This window comes from Salarias fasciatus, chromosome 1 (assembly GCF_902148845.1).
Source record: "Salarias fasciatus chromosome 1, fSalaFa1.1, whole genome shotgun sequence".
In the NCBI taxonomy this organism is placed as follows: domain Eukaryota; kingdom Metazoa; phylum Chordata; class Actinopteri; order Blenniiformes; family Blenniidae; genus Salarias; species Salarias fasciatus.
Window position 1 is genome coordinate 18,150,204 of NC_043745.1, and position 17,814 is coordinate 18,168,017.

The window sequence follows — 17,814 nt, forward strand, 5'->3', positions numbered from 1 at the left end:
TCTGAACTGCCTGAATCTCAAAATGTTTTTTCCAGTTTGTTTCACCGTGCAGGTCAGAGGAGCTGTAACAGACGGCTGTCCAGCTGGTTTCAGACCAGTAGCGCATATGCAGCCACTGAACCAGTGAAATGACCGCATAACAACCAATAACTAACAACTTCAATGTTTTTCTCTTTGTGTACAATATGCAAAAGTTACTATAAAGTGTTTTTTCCCCCCCAAGATAACAGAGCTAATTTCAACAGTTTTCTCAATGCCCCAAAGAGACATTGCTGACATAAGGGAGAGAATATTCCATGTATAAATCCAGACTGGTTGGGAGCTTGTTGGTGTGGAATTTGCATGTTCTCCCAGCATATGTTTGGGTTTTTCTGGAAATTCCAGCTTTCTCTCAGAGTCGCGCAGACATTCAGCCACTGAAGAACATTTACTCTTCCTGTGTGTGCGTGGATTTCTCAGTATATATTTGAAGTCAATCTATTAGTCTACAATTGTGCAAATTGTCTGTAGGTGTGAGTCTCTGCAACTCTGAACCGGATGAAGCAACGTATGAGATGGATCAATGGACAGACCCAAAAAAGCACTGACATGTACACAAACAAAAAAATACCACCAAACTGACACAAGTTTGATTTATTTTGTGACTGATTGAGAGTAATAGACACAGTATGGGCTTTGTGAACAGACATTAAGCAAAGAAGTTTTGTGTGTGACACAGTTTGCGTTTGACGTGTGTACATTCTGAGGATCAAATGTGAAAGCAGGTAATGAAGGACAGATCAGAGAGGCTGGCCTTTCTTCTCTTGGCAGTTTTAAATACAGGCAAAAATATTCAGATTAAGTTGTTACTTTTCTCTACATTTGCTTTGTTTTTAAACAACATGGGCAGTAAATTACACCCGTGCTTTTTGAGCGTTCATCCAAAACAAGTGCAAATAACAGAAGAGTCCTCACTTCTGAGCTCAGTGTAGAAATAGTTTCTCATCGCTTCTACATCAACATTTGTCTCATGACAAAGCCAGTGTTTACAATGAGCAGTATCAATAGTAATATTAATACATTTGCTTTGCCTTAATTAAATAGAAAATAAATATGTATGACTTCGTATGATGTGTGCTCCATGAGCGAGCTTACAGTAGTTCACCTAAACTCTCCTGTGCTTTTGGGAGCACACAGGAAGTGGGTAGATATGTTTTTTTTTTTTATCCAAAACATTTGAATAATGAGTTTCAGACACGGTGATGTCTTCATATATTTATGCACCGTTTGACCGTTGTTGTTCTTCTGGCGTCTATAACAGCACCAGGTTCCTGTCACATCGCGTTCAGTAACTGATAATGAGCCAGAACTTCTAAACATGAGAAGAAATTATCAGCAGCTGGCATTAGTACCAATAACAGATTATATTTTACAAGAAAGAACAACAACAATAAGGTTCTGCATCTCAGATTTCACCAAATATGTACATTCGGCAAACATGTGAAACCTCAAATTCCAGCCACAGTCATGAGTTTGTCACCCGCCATGTTTCTGTCCTAAAATTCAGGACCTGAACCGTCTGAGTGAACTCCACCAATGGCTTCCTCTGCGCGTGTCAATGCTGCAACAGTATTTCAACATCTCCCAATATAAAAATAAAATAAATAGCAAACACTGCGTGTACGACACACTGCATGTATCTGGGTAGGACATTAAAAACCTTAAAGCAAAAATTATCTTCCCTTTCATCTTATTCCACATTTATATAACATCTTACATCATATGTGTTTTTTTTGTACAAACCGAGTCGTGCACAGCAGACACACTTTGGTAACTTTGGTCTAAAACTGTTTTCGTGTCCCTGTTTCTGCTAAACCTGCAGGGAAAACGGTAGCAGGCTGCAGTTACCACAGGAATCCTCCAGGTGGAGACAGAGAAGGATCATAGAGAGGGGTGTGTGTGTGTGTGTGTGTGTGTGTGTGTGTGTGTGTGTGTGTGTGTGTGTGTGTGTGTGTGTGTGTGTGTGTGTGTGTGTGTATCTGCCCTGCCCCTTTTTTTTTTGAAACAGGAGTTATGTGTGCATGTTTTATTACTAATATTAGTTTAACCTTTGACATCACAAAATTGCAAAACCGTTGAGTAAGTAGGTACTGAACTGTCACAATGGCAAATCAAGAGTAATCTAAACACAACAGAGTACCTGACTCTATGGAAGTCAACAGAGTATTATGTCTTGTCCTTTTCTCTGTCACGTAGATGGTCTACAGCAGCTACCGGCGCGTGATGTGTTGACTGGACTCATTTGATTTCGAAGAAAAAAAAAAATGCGTGGGTGGGAAAGGGAGTGAGGATAAAATCAGGAGGGAACTAGAAACGGGAAATAACTGAGACGGGGAGCTTTTTCTACTTGTTGTTCAACTCCTGCCGCAGCCGGCAGCCCACGGCCGTGATGAGCGCCGCTCCTTTTCCACTGCCGTCCTCCGACAGGAGAAAGTTGACTGTACACTGAGGAGCCAGTTCCTTCACCGTCTGATGCATGATCCCAGAGAAACTGGAAGGTGGCACAAGATTTAACAAGATGTGAGACAAGAAGGTCAAGGCAAAAATCCAAATTATATAACAAACACGTATATGAGAATTAAGGAAGGTAATTCAAAGAAAATAACCAATTTTTTTTTCTTTCAAAATTAAATAAACATGAATACAATCATTTAGATTAATTTAATATGATGACAGGATCAAATGTGTTCAAAAGAATACCATAGGACCTCATTTATGTCACTAATATTTTAGAAATATAGGAAATCATTACATTAGCTGGATGTGACCTGCAGGCTGTCATTTTTCCTCCACTGGTCTAAAGGTCACACAGAGCACAATGCAGCCAATCCAGTAACATGAGACTGTTGACAGTAAAACCGCTTCATCCACATGTCGACTGATTTCTGGCTAAAGCGGATGAGCAGCTGAAAAAACTAGTTAACTACAGCCTGGATGAGTTGAACAGCAGTTTGTTTATTCAGGTGTCATCACGGAGTCCTCTTTTCGTTAAGCATGACTCGCTTCCAAATACAACCACAGCTGCAGAGTTCAGTGACTATACAGTGTAATACTGTTAAAGTGTGGATCAGAAGGCCAATTACACCAGTAAGGAAGACATGTGTAAATAAAAATATATGATGACAAAACCAAAAGGCATGACTTAAGATTGGAACTTACTGTGGGTGTAATTTGTACAGAGTCCCGTCGACCCCTACGGTGATGTCCAGGTGGTCCAGTCCTCGGTTCTCTCTGATCTTATCCACCACAGCTGCCATTCCTGCGCCACACAGCTGAGCCGCACGATGCGACACCGCCCCACAGACCTGACCAGGACAATACAACGGCGTGATTGCGACAGCAGGCCGAGACAGAAGATTACGTATCACTTATCAAACGTTGATATGATCCAAATTCAACTTGAGCGAGTCTGTGTTGCTCTTTACTGTTTTTTTACTCAATCACTTTATGCAAAGATACTGATGAAATCGGCATATGGTTTGTGGTGCTTTTACAGAATCTGAATTTAGAGATACCGTTACATACAACAATCTCAGTATAAAAACAAATGGCAGGCGTAAATTAGCTGGTTTGTGAAGGAGCTGACCTCTTTGACGATGATACTGTCATCACAGGTGCTGTCCAGCCCCAAGTGCTGCAGGATAGATCTGACCTGCAGCAGGGCCAGCCTGTCACTGGAGAAAGACAGATAGAAAACAGAACACATTCAAATATGAACACATCTATAAAAAAAAATATAATAATTTAATCGTTTTAAATTAGCATTTTCATTTTAACAGTTACAATTAAAATCGTAAATGTGGTGTTCTCATATTTTTACCTCTCTATCTGTGAGAGAAACTTGGTTTCAAAGATGCCTCTGGTCTTCAGAGTTTCAGAAATCTGCCCTCTGAACAGGAATCCTTTCTTGGTCATGTCGATGAGGATGTTCCGCACTATTTCTCCGAGGTACATGCCGCTGCACATTTTCTCATACCTGCAATGTGAAACAGGAACAGGCACAAAACAAAAGCATGAATAAACACGCACAAGCCCACATAAATTAGAAACCGTCAGCGTATGAATCAGGATGTGTCAGAACTGAGGCGCGTGCGTGTGTGTGTGTGTGTGTGTGCATACCTTTGTTTGCCCGGGTTGAGTGAGAAGTCGTCCACAGCGCGGTCGTAGTCCGTCCTCACGTCGTCAAGGCATCCGTTGTCTCCAAAAGCCCCCCACTCCATGTTGACACACATGCGGCCCTCGTCGCCGTCGATCATCTCGATGTTCCTCATCTCCTCCATGTAGCAGGCGTTGCTGCCGGTGCCTGTGAGACGACAGGCTCATCAGAACCGCGGAGCGCAGACGACTGGCCTGTTACGGTGGGGTCGCAAGGAGGTCAACCGACCGGCGATCAGTCCAATCTCACAGGTGGGCTCTTCGTAGGCGCAGGTCATCATCGTTCCCACCGTGTCGTTGACCACTGCCACCACGTCCAGGTCGAATTCCTAAAGTAGGAAAGATAACAGGTACAATTTAGATTTCGTGTTGTCATATTTAACAAACGGGACAGATTCCAGTGATCTTGCCTCTCTCCGTTTGATGGCCTCCCTCAGCAGTCCCACCACATCCTCTCCTTCACAGTCCGTTGCCTTGAAGCCCTTCGTCCACGTCACTAAAATCCCCTGCAGGCAGAAACACACAGGCTCTGTATCTCAGGATTTTTATATATTGCTGGGCTAAAGAAGCCTGGGAGAAAAGCTGATATTTCTGATGTGCTATATGTTAAAGTAAATCTGGTTTGAAATCAGAGACTATATGAGAGAGAAAGACAGGAAGACCTACAGCATCCAGGCTGGTCTGTCGGCAGGGAAACGAGAAGGTGAAGCCCAGAGGAAGACGAGTGTTCTTCATCCCCATGTAGTCCAGGAAGTCACTGATACAGTGGACGATGTGATCAAATAACTGCAAGGCAGGTCGATATTTCAGAACGTGACATAAAAAAGCGAGATCAAACATGTTGTCATAAGGCATTAATGACTCATGTATCTGTACTTTAAGACTGAAGGCTAAACTTTCATCTTGTCTGAAAAACCTTTAACCAAAAGATGCATGAAGGTTATTTTACTGTAATAAATACAGTTTTATAACTTGATTGTTAAGAGGAAACGTGACAGACAGACACAGCAAAGCTCCTCCAGAGGTTCAGGTGTGTCACATGACCCAGGTAAATTTAAATACTCAGTGTGATTACACACAGTAGCTGAGTCACGAACAGCACGAACGCAGTCTGTTACTACTGGCCAATAAAAATGAAAACTGAATCATGCAGGATAAAAACACTGCTGCAGGGCTTCAAGGCCGACTTGTTCAGGATCGCACACTCTTCATCAGCATACTGTGTCAAAAGGTCAAAGGTTACAGACCGGATGAGCGTCAGTCAGCACACAGTACTGAAGTTCAAAACTAGGTTTTAAAGATAGTGGAGTCAATGCTAATCTTAACCAATCCACCTCTTCTCCCGGATTCACCGTCTTCTCTGCTTTTATCCTATTATTCACTTCTGAACCAACAGACGCTCAAACCCACTGCCCCACCGTCCTAATCTCCGACGGTCAGAGACATCTCACCTCCTCGCCTGTGCCTTGCATCACTTCTAAAGGAATAGCGTAGATCTTGTTGTGCATCTCCACCGTTCTCTTCTTCCCAGAGCGAATCTTGACCAGCAGGACTCTGAAATTGGTTCCTCCCAAGTCCAAAGCCAGGAAGTCACCATTCTCTGGACGTACGGAAAGCAAGAAAAGTGATAGATAGCACCACAAATACCCAATGTGGCAATGCGTGTGTGTGTGTGTGTGTGTGTGTGTGTGTGTGTGTGTGTGTGTGTGTGTGTGTGTGTGTGTGTGTGTGTGTGTGTGTGTGTGTGTGTTACCTGAGCCGTCAGGTGTGCTTCGTACGAAGGTTGGCAGCATTTTGACGGTAGCAGAGTCCTGAGTGCTCTTTGAAAGGCCGTTCTGGATCTCAGTCCTCATTCGCTTCTTCACCTGGAGAAATGAAAGAACGTTTCGGATTATCGAAGGTTCGGGGTGAATTCAGAACAGACACACTGCCGTATCCTTCCGTCTCCTCACCTCCAGCAGCTGCTCGGTCGTCAGGCGGAATTCAGACAGGATTTCGGCGATCTGTTTTGACTGCTCGGCCAGCCTGTAGGCCACAGCCGTCACCATGGCAGATCCCTTTCCACTGCCGCTCTCTGACAGGAGGAAGCGGACATCAGAGTCAGGGACCAACCGCCGGACTGTCTTATGAAGACGGCGGGCGTACCTGAAACGGGTACAACAGACTTCATGAATTTTCAAGATTCATAAGGAATCTATTTTTTTCTTTGTTGCTGTTCATATCCTGGTGTGAACACAGAAATAACATGAAAATAATAAACTCAGAAATTTTTTCAAATGTGTTGGGGATGAAAAAAATTATAAAAGCTTATTAATAAATAAATCAAACACAGGGGAAGATATAGAAAAAGCAGACAATTTGTTTTTATTGTCATTAAGACTCACTGCGGGTGCATTTTGTAGAGAGAGCCATCGATGCCCACAGTGGTCCGGAGGCGAGCCACCCCTTTGTTCTCCTTCAGCCTCATCAGGATACCAGCCAGCGTGGCAGCGATCAGGTTGGCCGAGCGGAAAGACACAATAGTACAAACCTGAAGAAAGAATAAGAAATATTTACAGGGGGGTTTAAACATCCCAATATATTGCACATAGGTATATTTTTACATTTTATTTTTGTTTCAATCTATACTTGAAATTGTTTGAATGGAAGAATTTAAAAAGCCCTGGATGATTTAGCTGGACTGGTGTTGTACTACGGCGAAAGATACGTACATGCTGCACAGCAATGCAGTCTTCAGTGGAAGGCTCCACACCCAGTGCAGTTAAAATCTCCCTTGCTCTGTTCAACCCTTCTTTACTCCTAAAGCAGGACAGACCAGAGACAATGAGAACAATTGACAGTGGAATGTGGCATCATTTAGTTTTATGTGGCTCTTTGAAACAATAAACACCTTTAACTGTGTCTTCATTGTGACTTACTTCTCTATGGCTGAGAGGTGCTTCGTTTCAAACCTCCCTTTGGTCAGCAGCTCGGGTGTGATTCTTCCCTCGAACAGCAGGCCTTCTCTGGCCATTTTCACCAGGATGATTCGAACCAGCTCCCCCAAGTACATCCCGCTGACCATCTTTTCAAATCTACGACACAGATCAAGACCCCTCGCGTCAAGCACAGTCACACTTGCCGCATATTTTAACAGCTTTACTTCGCAGGCATTTCACCCGTCGTCAGATCTGCACACTGTGATTGAACTTACAGCTGTTGTCCTGGATTGATGGAGCCTCGGTCTATTTCTCTGTCGAACTCCGTCCTGATGTCTTCCAGCCTGCCGTCATCTCCAAACGCCCCCCACTCAGTGTTCACACACATCCTGCCCTCGTCTCCCTCCACCAGGTCAATGTGGCGCAGCTCCTCCATGTAGCAAGCATTGGTACCAGTACCTAAAGCACAATAACAAACATTTACACTTTGACCTTTAAAAATTCCCTTTTCTCTGGATTGTTCATCCGACATTTTAAAGGAAACTTTAATAAAACACGTTCTATTATCTTGAGCCCTGGTCTTCATATGTTAGACAACAGTCTTAAGAAAATACTGCTAATGCCTGACGGAGTGTTCATTTCCTCAGAGGTGATGAGAGGCACGGTACCTATGATGATGCCGACTTCACAGCGCTGGTCATCAAATCCACAGGTCATCATGGTTCCCACAGTGTCGTTCACCACCGCCATGATATCAGCGTCATAGTCCTGAAACAGAGTCAGGCAGGCAGGGGATTCCGTCAGCTGTTTACCTTGTGACTTGTATCAAAATATACAAATAAAAAAAATCACTACAATGTGACTTTAAAATGAGGCAGAAGTGAAACTTACTCCTCGTTTTTTAATGGCTTTGTTGAGCAACTTGACAACATCCATCCCTTCCACTCCACTGGCCTTGAAACGTTTAGTCCAGGTTACCAGATAGCCCTATAAACAAACCAACCGGTTAAGTCTTGGTTTCAGCGATCTCCTTGATCAGATTCAAATTAGTTCTTATAAAATGACGGCAGGGTGCTTCATTTGAATTTCAAAGAAGCCGTGTGTGCACAGTTTACCTCGTCCAGTTTGGCCTGGTGGCAGGGGAAGGAGAAGGTAAAGCCAACCGGGAGTTTCTTGTCTTTGATGTTTTGTTTTTCCATGAAGTCGCCCAGACACTCTGCAACATGGTCGAACAGCTGGAGCAGCGGCGGAGAGAGGGAGAGAGGGAGAGAGGGCGTCTTATGTGGAGCTCTAAACACCGTGTCGTCAAAGTCTGTATTTTTGTGAACCTACTCTCGTTCCACTGCCGTGAATGATGTCCTCTGGCGTGTCATATATCTGACTTTCCATCTGAACCGTCTGCTTCTTCTCATGGCTCACTTTGACACGGAGGATCCTGAAGTTACTGCCGCCCAGATCCAGAGCGATGAAGTCTCCTTTCTCTGTGGAGCAATGGTGGGATGAATGGGAAGAGACCGAAAGAGCAAATGAGAGGAGAGGGAGAGACATAAGTAGAAAGACAAACCTTAGAGTGTTCATCCACTGTTTAGCAAACAAACACAGTTTTACAAAGTTGTCTCTCATCCACTCCTCTCAGAGTGGTTCAGCAATACACAACATGTTATCTACTTATGTTTCACAGTTTGTTTTGTCCTTGTGTGTGTTTTTCTGCAAGCATGCTGCAGATTTTGCTGACTTTTTGTGTTTTGCTGCAGAACAAGATATATTTCAAAGATGCATCCAACACCATCTAATAGTAAACTCAGTAAAAAATATTCACACATAGACAAAATGATTAAAATCTGTAACTTGGACTTTAAAAAAACAGAACACAAAATCTCAAAAGTGATCAGCATATTGGAAATACAATGTTTTTTTCTGTTCCACAGAGCAGTGTGTCTGCAGTAACCGTATTCAGTTCTTACTTGAATTGATTTGTAGCAACATGTAAGATATAAATGTTTTTTTTCAATTTTCCAAATAAATCTGGTTTTAACAGCTGCTCTGAACTGAAAGTCATTCCAAGATTTTATCTATTTGTATTCATTCTAACTGACTCTTATTTCAAATTATTTTGATAATCATTCTTAAAATCTCTTCAGACTGCATTTCGTTTCATTTTCATCTTCATTTCATTTTGTCATGTTTGGGCAATTGCCCGTTTAGCACTTTGAATCACATGAACCAGCCTGAACGGTGTTGCAGGCATAAAATTTGATAATAATATCTGACAATCAGGTTATTACTGTCAATCTCATTCAACCTTATTCTCAAAAATTCATTGAGATATTCAGCCTGTAGCTAACAGCGTGCCACAAACCTCTGCTTGTTTGTGCACCTCTGTAATTTTAGAGCCATTTTTCCAGCGTCCCCCTCATTCACTGGCAGCAGGATTAGTGTTAATCGCTGATTTGTGTGTGTGTGTGTGTGATGTTGTGTCTGGATTTGGAGCTTTCAAATAGAGAGATTTCTATTTGTGTTTGCATGAGACATGGAAGAGGCTCTGCTGTCATTCGCATCCAGCTGACAGACGTAATGAAATGCGGCCCTCATTTTCAAGCGGACGGATTATTTCTCTCTAGAGTACAGCACGTACAATATGAGGGGGAAAACTCATGAGTCACATTCACGTGAAGGGCAGAGCGCCGGCGGCGGAGCGGGGTTAGTCAGCGAACAGCAGACAGTGACATGATGAGAGGGACGGAGGGGAGGGGGCTGACGCACAGCATTGATCATCGGGCAGTTTGAAAACCGATGGTGTCTGTGAGAAAATGATCACACAGAAACAAATGGAGCGGATCTTTCTGTCTTTTCGGTTCAGTAAAACTTAAGATGTGGCTGTAACATCTGAACTGGCCAGAGAAGTTACCCATTAACATCTGCAACTGCCGCTTATTCTCTCATTATTCAAACAGAATGTAGTTATTTGGCCGTCAACAGACAGGAATGTTTTGTCATTACTTTGGTTTGATGTAACCTGTCTTCAGTCACTGAAACCCTGCTTCATTCATGTTTGCATACTTTCTTCCTACTTGTCTTCTCCTTCCAGACAAAATAAAAGCGATTAAACATTTCCACAAGGTCTTTTGACCTTGTGCAGAGTCCTGCACCGTCCTGACATTTGGTGACACATTCAAAGTCGATTATTTTATACTGACCTGATCCATCAGGGATTGATCTGACAAACGTCGGCAGCATTTTCAGTGCGGCGGTGGCATTGGTGTCCCGGCCCAGTCCTTTGGTCAGCTCCCTCCGAAAGCGCTGCTTGATGTCCAGTAACGTCTCATCAGAGAATCGCATGGAGTACAGGTACTTATCGATCTGAAAGTGAACACCTTGCCGTTAACTGTTAGTCTGTATGAACAATATTAGTTAAATCGTAAAATACAAAACACAAACATGCAAACTAAATCCAAACATCATTCAAAACCAGACTGAGGTTTATTGTTACCTGCTTTTATCATAGTGTAAGCATGAGGAAGCATCGAGTTTGCATAACTGTCCAGCATCAATAAAAATATTACAGGTGGCTGAAATATAACTATATTGACCCCAGCGCCGCTGACTGGGAAATGAGTAACAAGCACCTAATAACCTTCCTGTTTTTTGTTTTTTTTTTCATATATATTGCTTCACTGCAAAAAGCACAAGTAGATTTGTTGGACGACAATCTTCATTGTGTGGTCATGTTGTTGGATATTAAATTGCGCTGACTCATCACTGACCCACAATGTGACCAGGAACAGAACAGGAAAAGTCACTTCTGGACTGTCCAAAAACAATGCAGCAGGAAAAAAAATGTGTTCCTCATAGTAAAGTAATGAGGCTTTCAGCCATCTACAAACAAACAAAGTTCCTGTAGGTAACAGCCGTGTGTGCAAGTAGCCTGTTGAAAGTGCTTCTTTCTAACTGTAGCAGATGTCACGGACAGGCTGAGCTGTGTTTCAGGAACAGGATGTTAAACAATCCTGGTGAAACCCGCGGTTGCATCACGCTGTGTGTTGAAGCAAAGAGGTACTTCATGTGAGACCAGCGTCGGAATACGACCCACTAACAGCTGTAGTAAATCAAATGTGAGGTGGAAAAGATCAAAGCAGGTCAGGCTACAACTACAACCCCATCTGTGTGAGCTATTAAACATTCACAGGCGAAAGATCACATGACATCAGATTCATGGACCGGTAATGCTTGTGAGATCTGTGACGTGTCTCGAGGAAAATGTTAATTCACCAGAGTGACTCATGCTGAAAACTTTAGAGGGGATCTCTGCGGCTTCCTCTTTACCAGGAGTCGCCCACTTACAGAGAAGACTGATCTGCTGTTTGGTAAGTTGTTCAGCGCGCTGACAGGCAGGGCGTGAGCGAACCTACAGGAAATGCTCAGCATCTGCTGGTCAATAAAGTGGATTTTACAAGGTGACGCCAACGAACTAAAGTAACTTTTGATCTCATGGTCCTCAGCGGAAAACCAATTTGAGGACAGCCAAACACAATACAAAATACATCAGGAGGGAGAATGTGTGAAATTGATCAAATAATGTCAGAGAAGTGAGGAATATGAAACCCATTCACATAAAACCAAGTGTGGTTTCAACTGGGATAAATCAGCATAAAAATAATAAAATAATGTAAGTACTGAAGTCTGTAGTGTTCTTAGTTTATGTCTAAAAAAGTCTTTCTTTTTTCTCTTTAAGAAACGGTTCTGAGCTACAGTGGAAGTATCACAGCAGAGGAAGGGTCTAATCATGGATACTGATATTTTTGTATGGTACATTTCAGAACTTGCAGTTTTTCACTTTAACATTAGGAAAGTTATTGAATGTGTACTTCTACTTTTGGTGTGTGAAGTGTGAGTGCTTTTGTGACCTCTACCATCAGAACATCACCCCCGAAGAACGAGATGACCTCTGCGGAATACAGCTAGTCTTTAAATTCTTTCTGAAGGCACCTGCATTCAGTCAGATCCAAACTCTGCCTCATGGTATTTATGGCATTTACTCTCGTTGCTTTACGACATTTGGAGAATCTTTTTAGTGCTGCACTCACACCTCGATCCCCAGTTCGAGTCTATCCATGTGTGGACCTCCTCTGATCACTCAGGTTTCCTCCTACAGTCCAAAACAATGTGACTGATTTCAATTGACGAGTCTAAAATTGCCCGTAGGTGTGTAGGTCTGTCTCTCTCTGATGAACTATCGACTTGATTGCAGGCTTGTAGAAAGAGAATCTATAGCTGAATTGTGCAATGTAACTGAAAAACGATTTGGTTTCAAAGGCGTGAAGCTGGGAGCCAAGACAAAAGTTCAGTCACAGGAACACAGCTGGAAATGTCAGCTCCGCTGTAGGCTTTACATTCCCTATATCGGGTCTAAATGTAGAGTCGGCCTCTGGCATGGGGGCTCATCAGCACATGCTCTTTTCAGGCGCGAGTTCACAGCTGAGTAAATGCAACCTCTCACCACCATAAAAATCAGTAACACGCATTAGTGCTGGAAACCTAATGGGAAAACATCACAGCCACACGCAGAGCCATGTGCCGGGCTGTAACTCACTCTCTTCTGAGGGACGTTACAGCATCAGAGACACGCCGGCACATGTCAAGAATCACTGCAGTCAACATTCAGCACCTGTTACTCCGTTTACATGACAGGACGCAAACACCAACAAGTATTCATTCCCCTCTCACACATTCACACAAACAACATGAACACACTGCAAGTTGCTTGAATCCTGTTGTCACACCAGAAAACAAACAGCCTTACTTTCAAGTATGTTTCCTTTACTTCCTTGTCTGCTTTCAGATTATTTGATCAAGGTCAGCTGCCCCACGAGAGGAAATGAAAGCAGACCTGAGGCACAACAGCGACACCACAAATACCTACAGTTTCCAGAAGTGACCTCTACAAATATACACAGCAAAGTGAGGTGCACACAATCAAAACCATGATATAACATGATAGATGTTTTAGAGGCACATTCAGACGTTTCCTATAACCACACCTCCTGGAGGTGGTTAACTATTACGTGCTATAGAAACTGCAGAACAAATGAATGTTACAAGTGATGCTATTGTGTGCAGTCTGTAGTTCATTGATTTGGTTTAGTGCTTCAAGGGGTTGGATTCATGCAGCTCCGGCAAAACAACGTGATCTTGTTAGAAGTATAGAATAGAAATAAAACAGTTCACCTCAGCAGGGCACTTATGAAATACCACAAAAATGATGCTATGTGAGTGACAGAGTTCATGGAGAGCCGACAGTCAGTGTGGTCCATTAGTGTAAATCTCTCCCATCATCGCTTTCCGCCTGATAGGATATTAAGATATCTGCTTGTTAATATGTTTGCTTAACAGTGGAATGAGTGGATGTTCAGAGATCGCTCTTCAGCCTCTTGAAGCACTCCTTCAGCTTACGTGAATGAACAAGTGCAGCGCGCCTTTATTTAGTACCGGTCATGTGCACCACTCTCAAAGATCAGCTGATGTAAACAGATCAGTTCAAGTTTAATGCCCAGGGCGCTGCAGAAGCCAAGCCTCCCCGCGGACGCCAGCTGCCACTCTGTCCTGCATCACAAATAATCCACTCATCACAACGTCTCCTCCTATCCTGGTCACTCAAATCCAAAAAATCCAAATCATAAAATGCCTCTTCACAGTAAATGGGTTTTTAACTTTGTAAGGAAGTCAGCTCAGTGGCTATGATGTTTTATACCGTCAGCTTAAAGGCTTGCATAAGGCTGCGTTCCTGTTCTAATGGATGGTTTAAAATAACAATGTGTTCTTAATCAAATTAGAAAGCTTTCTTAGCATGTCTTAAATAACAATGTGTGCCCTGCCTGATCCTTGGAACAAAGAAGAGGATTAAAAGTAGCTGCTGTCTACGATTCAGTATGTAAAAAAATCCACTGAACCCCAGGCCCACCCTCAGTTCCTGCGGTGGGAACGTCGTCATTCGCATCCCTGAATCAGCAAACTGCTGGAAACCTTGTCTAAGCACTTCAGCACTTTTTGTAGCAGGGGCTCATATTATCCGACATATCTGCTGTGGGTTGAAGGGAAAAACACTGTTCAGAAGGACAAAAAATATGTGCAGCTTTTACAATGAGGATGGTTTCTTTCATTGAAAGAAGGGGTCCTATTTTTTTTTTTTTTTTGTGGGCACTGGTGGCCTAAAGGTTACAGAAACCGACTTAGAATCGAAAGTGTGCGAGGATCGCTACAGCTTCCCGATTAAGACCCTTGACCCCGGTCAGCTACTGTGCTGCTGCTGCTCCACTGCTCATAGAATGTATATTTAAGATTAACTATGAACAGGATGGGTTAAATGGTTAGCTATGAACAGAACAGGGTTCAATGGTTAACAACCAATAGTATGGGTTCAATGTGGAGAAGGAAAATTCCCCAAAGGCTTTATTAAAGTGTGCTTTTCCCACCAGCGCTGAGAAAAGTGACATTTAATGTGGAAGGAAGATTCTGGTCAGCATGCATCAGTTTGAAAACGTCACGTTTAATCCTCAACACACCTCTGACACAGCTTTCTGTGACGCCACCTAGCTCGGATAAAGTTTCAAAAAGAGACCATATTTTCTGCATCTCCTGTCCTCCTTTTCCTTCCCCTTTCTCCTCCCTTCGGTCGTTCCAGTTTGCATTCCTCCTCACAACAATGCCCACTTCTCGTCACCACGACGCTGCTTGGGAAGCAGTGAAACCTGACTCCACTGTGTATGCAAATGTGCACCATGTTGTGCACACGTACACACAGCCTCGCCATGTGGAAAAATACTGTCCTCGACACTCCCCCCCCTCCTGCACCTTCACTTATCCCCCCCCACATACACATCACGAGCACACTGAACACTGCTGTAGACATCCACCGACGGCATACAGTGTAGCAGGGAGTGCAGTCAGGGACACTGCAGTGCTCTGGAGACACATTCAGCTCAATGATTCACATCGTTCTCTATGATTGTATCCGATTTGTTTAAAGAGAAAGTTTTGTGAAGGCCAGGACACTCCTCACTGAAAAGCCACAGAGCAGCTCCACACCTGACAGCGTGCATGAGTGTGTGGGTGTAAGCCTTCTTCTCCTGTCACCTGTGGTCACATGGCTCAAAGCTGGCCTATTTTAGGGAGGCAGCTATAGGAAGAGAGCAGGAGTATAGAGAGAGGGCGATGTGTTTCATTACATCAGATCTTGGATGCCTTTCACCTTCGCAGACCGTGACCTGACTTTGGCACAGCAGGCACACCTGGGAATGACGGCTTTCTGCGCCGCAACATACGACTACAGAGAGCATAACTCAGCCAAGTTCAGCTTGTGGCAACGAGCAAAAGACCTAAGAGCAGGAAGGAAGTGTGTTGGTTCCATATTTTTGGTGGAAAGAAGGGATTGTTTGATGTAGACTGTGCCAGAGCCTGACATCATCAGAGAGCGACCTTAAAGGCACACGCCTCCATGCTGTACGTGACTCGTAAGGCACACGAGACATGACTAAAAGGAAGCAAGAGTATGGAAGCAGTTTAGTCTCTTCTGATTCAGCTGTACTTCTTGAAAGTCTGTTATAAAATACACGAACACTGACTCAGGAGGTACCGGTAGCCAAGGAGGACCAAATTACTCGGAAGACATGATTTATTTTAGTACGGACATATGAAACACTCCAAAGAATATAAAGTGTGATGAAACCAGGTCTGTGTTGGGAGTGTTGCTACGGGGGCTGCTCAGCTCAAAAGCTATGAAAGACACACATTCACTCTGTGCGCCTCACATTTTTGGAAACATTCATACTCAGTCACTCTTCAAAAATGTTCTTTTTTTTCCCAAAAGAAACTGGAAAAACCAGCTTCACAAGTGATCATATCCAGGAAACGCAAAGTAACCTCTCACCTTCCAGTCATTTTAAATACAAAACAAGTTAGAGGACATTGTTCATCACACTAATGTGCACAGATATGTTCGTGAACTATTGCACACCAGATGGGTGAGAGATCATATCTTTTACAGGCCACATCAACACTTAACACTCTTCCCCTGAAGGAAATGAAGGCATTAGTATCATTTTAACAAGGACACAAAAGAGCCTGGGTGACCCCTCAAATAACTTTCTTCATTCATGTCCCTCCATTCTCTACCTTCCACCTCTTTTTTTTTTTTTTTTTGCCACTCCTCCCAAATCTTACCTCATGCTTCTAATTTCACTGATTTCTCAGCATTTCACAATAATCACACTCCCATGTGCAGTTTGTCAATTCTCCCTGAAAATGACTGGTTGAGAAAAACCAACTTGGTGATAATTCCACTCTTCTCTTTTCTCAGCATTATGAAAGTTTCATTCACTTCCTTGAAGAGTTGAGATGATGGAGATTGTACAGTCAACTCAGTGACCTCTACAGCCCATGTGGCTTTCTCTCCCTCTGTCTCTCTCACACACAGTTTCAAAAGTTAAAGCAGTGGAAGTAAATATCACTCACCTTTTTAACCTGGTCATCCTTGAGTTCAGTGAAGTAATAGGCTAGTAGTTGTGCTGCAATCATCCTGTTCCTTCTTCTCTCTCACACACTCATACACACTCACTCAAACGATCACCTACAGATGGAGAAAGATCCCGAAACGAAATAAAAGAAGTTAATAAGTTGTGTTTTAGCCACAGCCTGTCACACACCACAGGAGATGTAAAGAATATCCCGAGTCCAGTCTGGAGAGGTTTAAAATAGACGGAGCTGCCTCATGTGTGGATAAGACTCTGCGGCTCTTCGCGCGAGTGAAGCCAGGAAGCGTGAGTGAGACAGCAAGTTTGTCTGCAGGAGGCAGAAAGGAGGAGAGAGGAGGAGAGGGGCGGGACATGCGAGGTCACGCCCACTCTCTGACAGCTCATTGGCCAGGAGCTGTGAGCGGCAGACAGTGAGGGGCAGTGATTGGCTGGTGAGGCTCACGCCCTGGAGGGAAACTCAGTGATGGAGGAGGAAGAGGGGAGGAGACAGAGAGAGAGAGAGACGGGGCTGGGGGAAGGACAGGAGTAAGGTGAGGAGAGAATTTGGGTTTTACAGTTTCAAGGAAGTAATAAAAGGACCTTCTTATTTGCTGACACGTTCAAGTCTGAAACTGAATCTTTGCAGCTGTGATGTTGTTTAAAACACTAGTTTTGCTTTATAACATAAAGAGTATGAATGGGAAAGGAAACAGCAGTTCCTGTCAGGATGCCAGAGCATATCAGTGAAAGTATTTCCTTGGATGTAATAAGTGAGGCCCCTGTAGAGTAGAAGGTTACACTCTAGCTTCTTTCTCTATGAAGGTCTGGGCTGGAAAAACCAACAAAACTTCTTGCTATGCTTTTAAAGCAGTGTTTTTTTTTAAGTCCATGACCTCGTGATGGTCTCTTTTCAAGCAGCTTTTTATTGTTCTCTCCGACCTTTGTTAAGGGACAAATGACAGATCTGATTTCAGACCCCACCTCCCACTGTGGGAGAGTGCTTGTATTGTGACTGAATGCGTAGACTACAAACTGAATGTTTGCCATGCTAATACTGTGTTGTAAAATTTGACCTTGTTGTCCTGCCATGCCATCCTCTTAAATTTGCTGCGTAACACAAAGGACAGCACTCAGCAATTATTTATTGGTATGACTCGGTCGATCATCCTGAGAGGCTCTGTCGCTCTCTGTGGCTG

General features: G+C 43.4%; 1 protein-coding gene across 1 annotated transcript; it reads right to left on the bottom strand.

The window, feature by feature from the left end:
• Window positions 1-1,124: 1,124 nt before the first annotated feature.
• hk1 (hexokinase 1) lies at window positions 1,125-16,682 on the bottom strand. Its single transcript, XM_030095006.1, has 21 exons — window positions 16,620-16,682; window positions 10,310-10,472; window positions 8,445-8,593; window positions 8,228-8,347; window positions 8,004-8,099; window positions 7,781-7,880; window positions 7,388-7,571; window positions 7,113-7,268; window positions 6,906-6,993; window positions 6,579-6,724; window positions 6,147-6,339; window positions 5,948-6,059; window positions 5,646-5,794; window positions 4,861-4,980; window positions 4,605-4,700; window positions 4,424-4,523; window positions 4,159-4,342; window positions 3,860-4,015; window positions 3,626-3,713; window positions 3,199-3,344; window positions 1,125-2,530 (listed from the first exon to the last, which is right to left on the bottom strand). Exons 1-21 carry the CDS (start codon window positions 16,680-16,682, stop codon window positions 2,383-2,385), a joined length of 2,757 nt encoding a protein of 918 aa, XP_029950866.1. The 3' UTR covers window positions 1,125-2,382.
• Window positions 16,683-17,814: the final 1,132 nt, after the last annotated feature.

Excerpts from the sequence above, each read along its gene's own strand:
- hk1 (XM_030095006.1), bottom strand. The coding sequence starts at position 16,682 with ATGATTGCAGCACAACTACTAGCCTATTACTTCACTGAACTCAAGGAT. Across the intron at positions 6,060-6,146 it reads CGACCGAGCAGCTGCTGGAG|GTGAAGAAGCGAATGAGGAC; the intron begins GTGAGGAGACGG and ends TCATTTCTCCAG. Across the intron at positions 4,701-4,860 it reads GACAGACCAGCCTGGATGCT|GGGATTTTAGTGACGTGGAC; the intron begins GTAGGTCTTCCT and ends TTCTGCCTGCAG.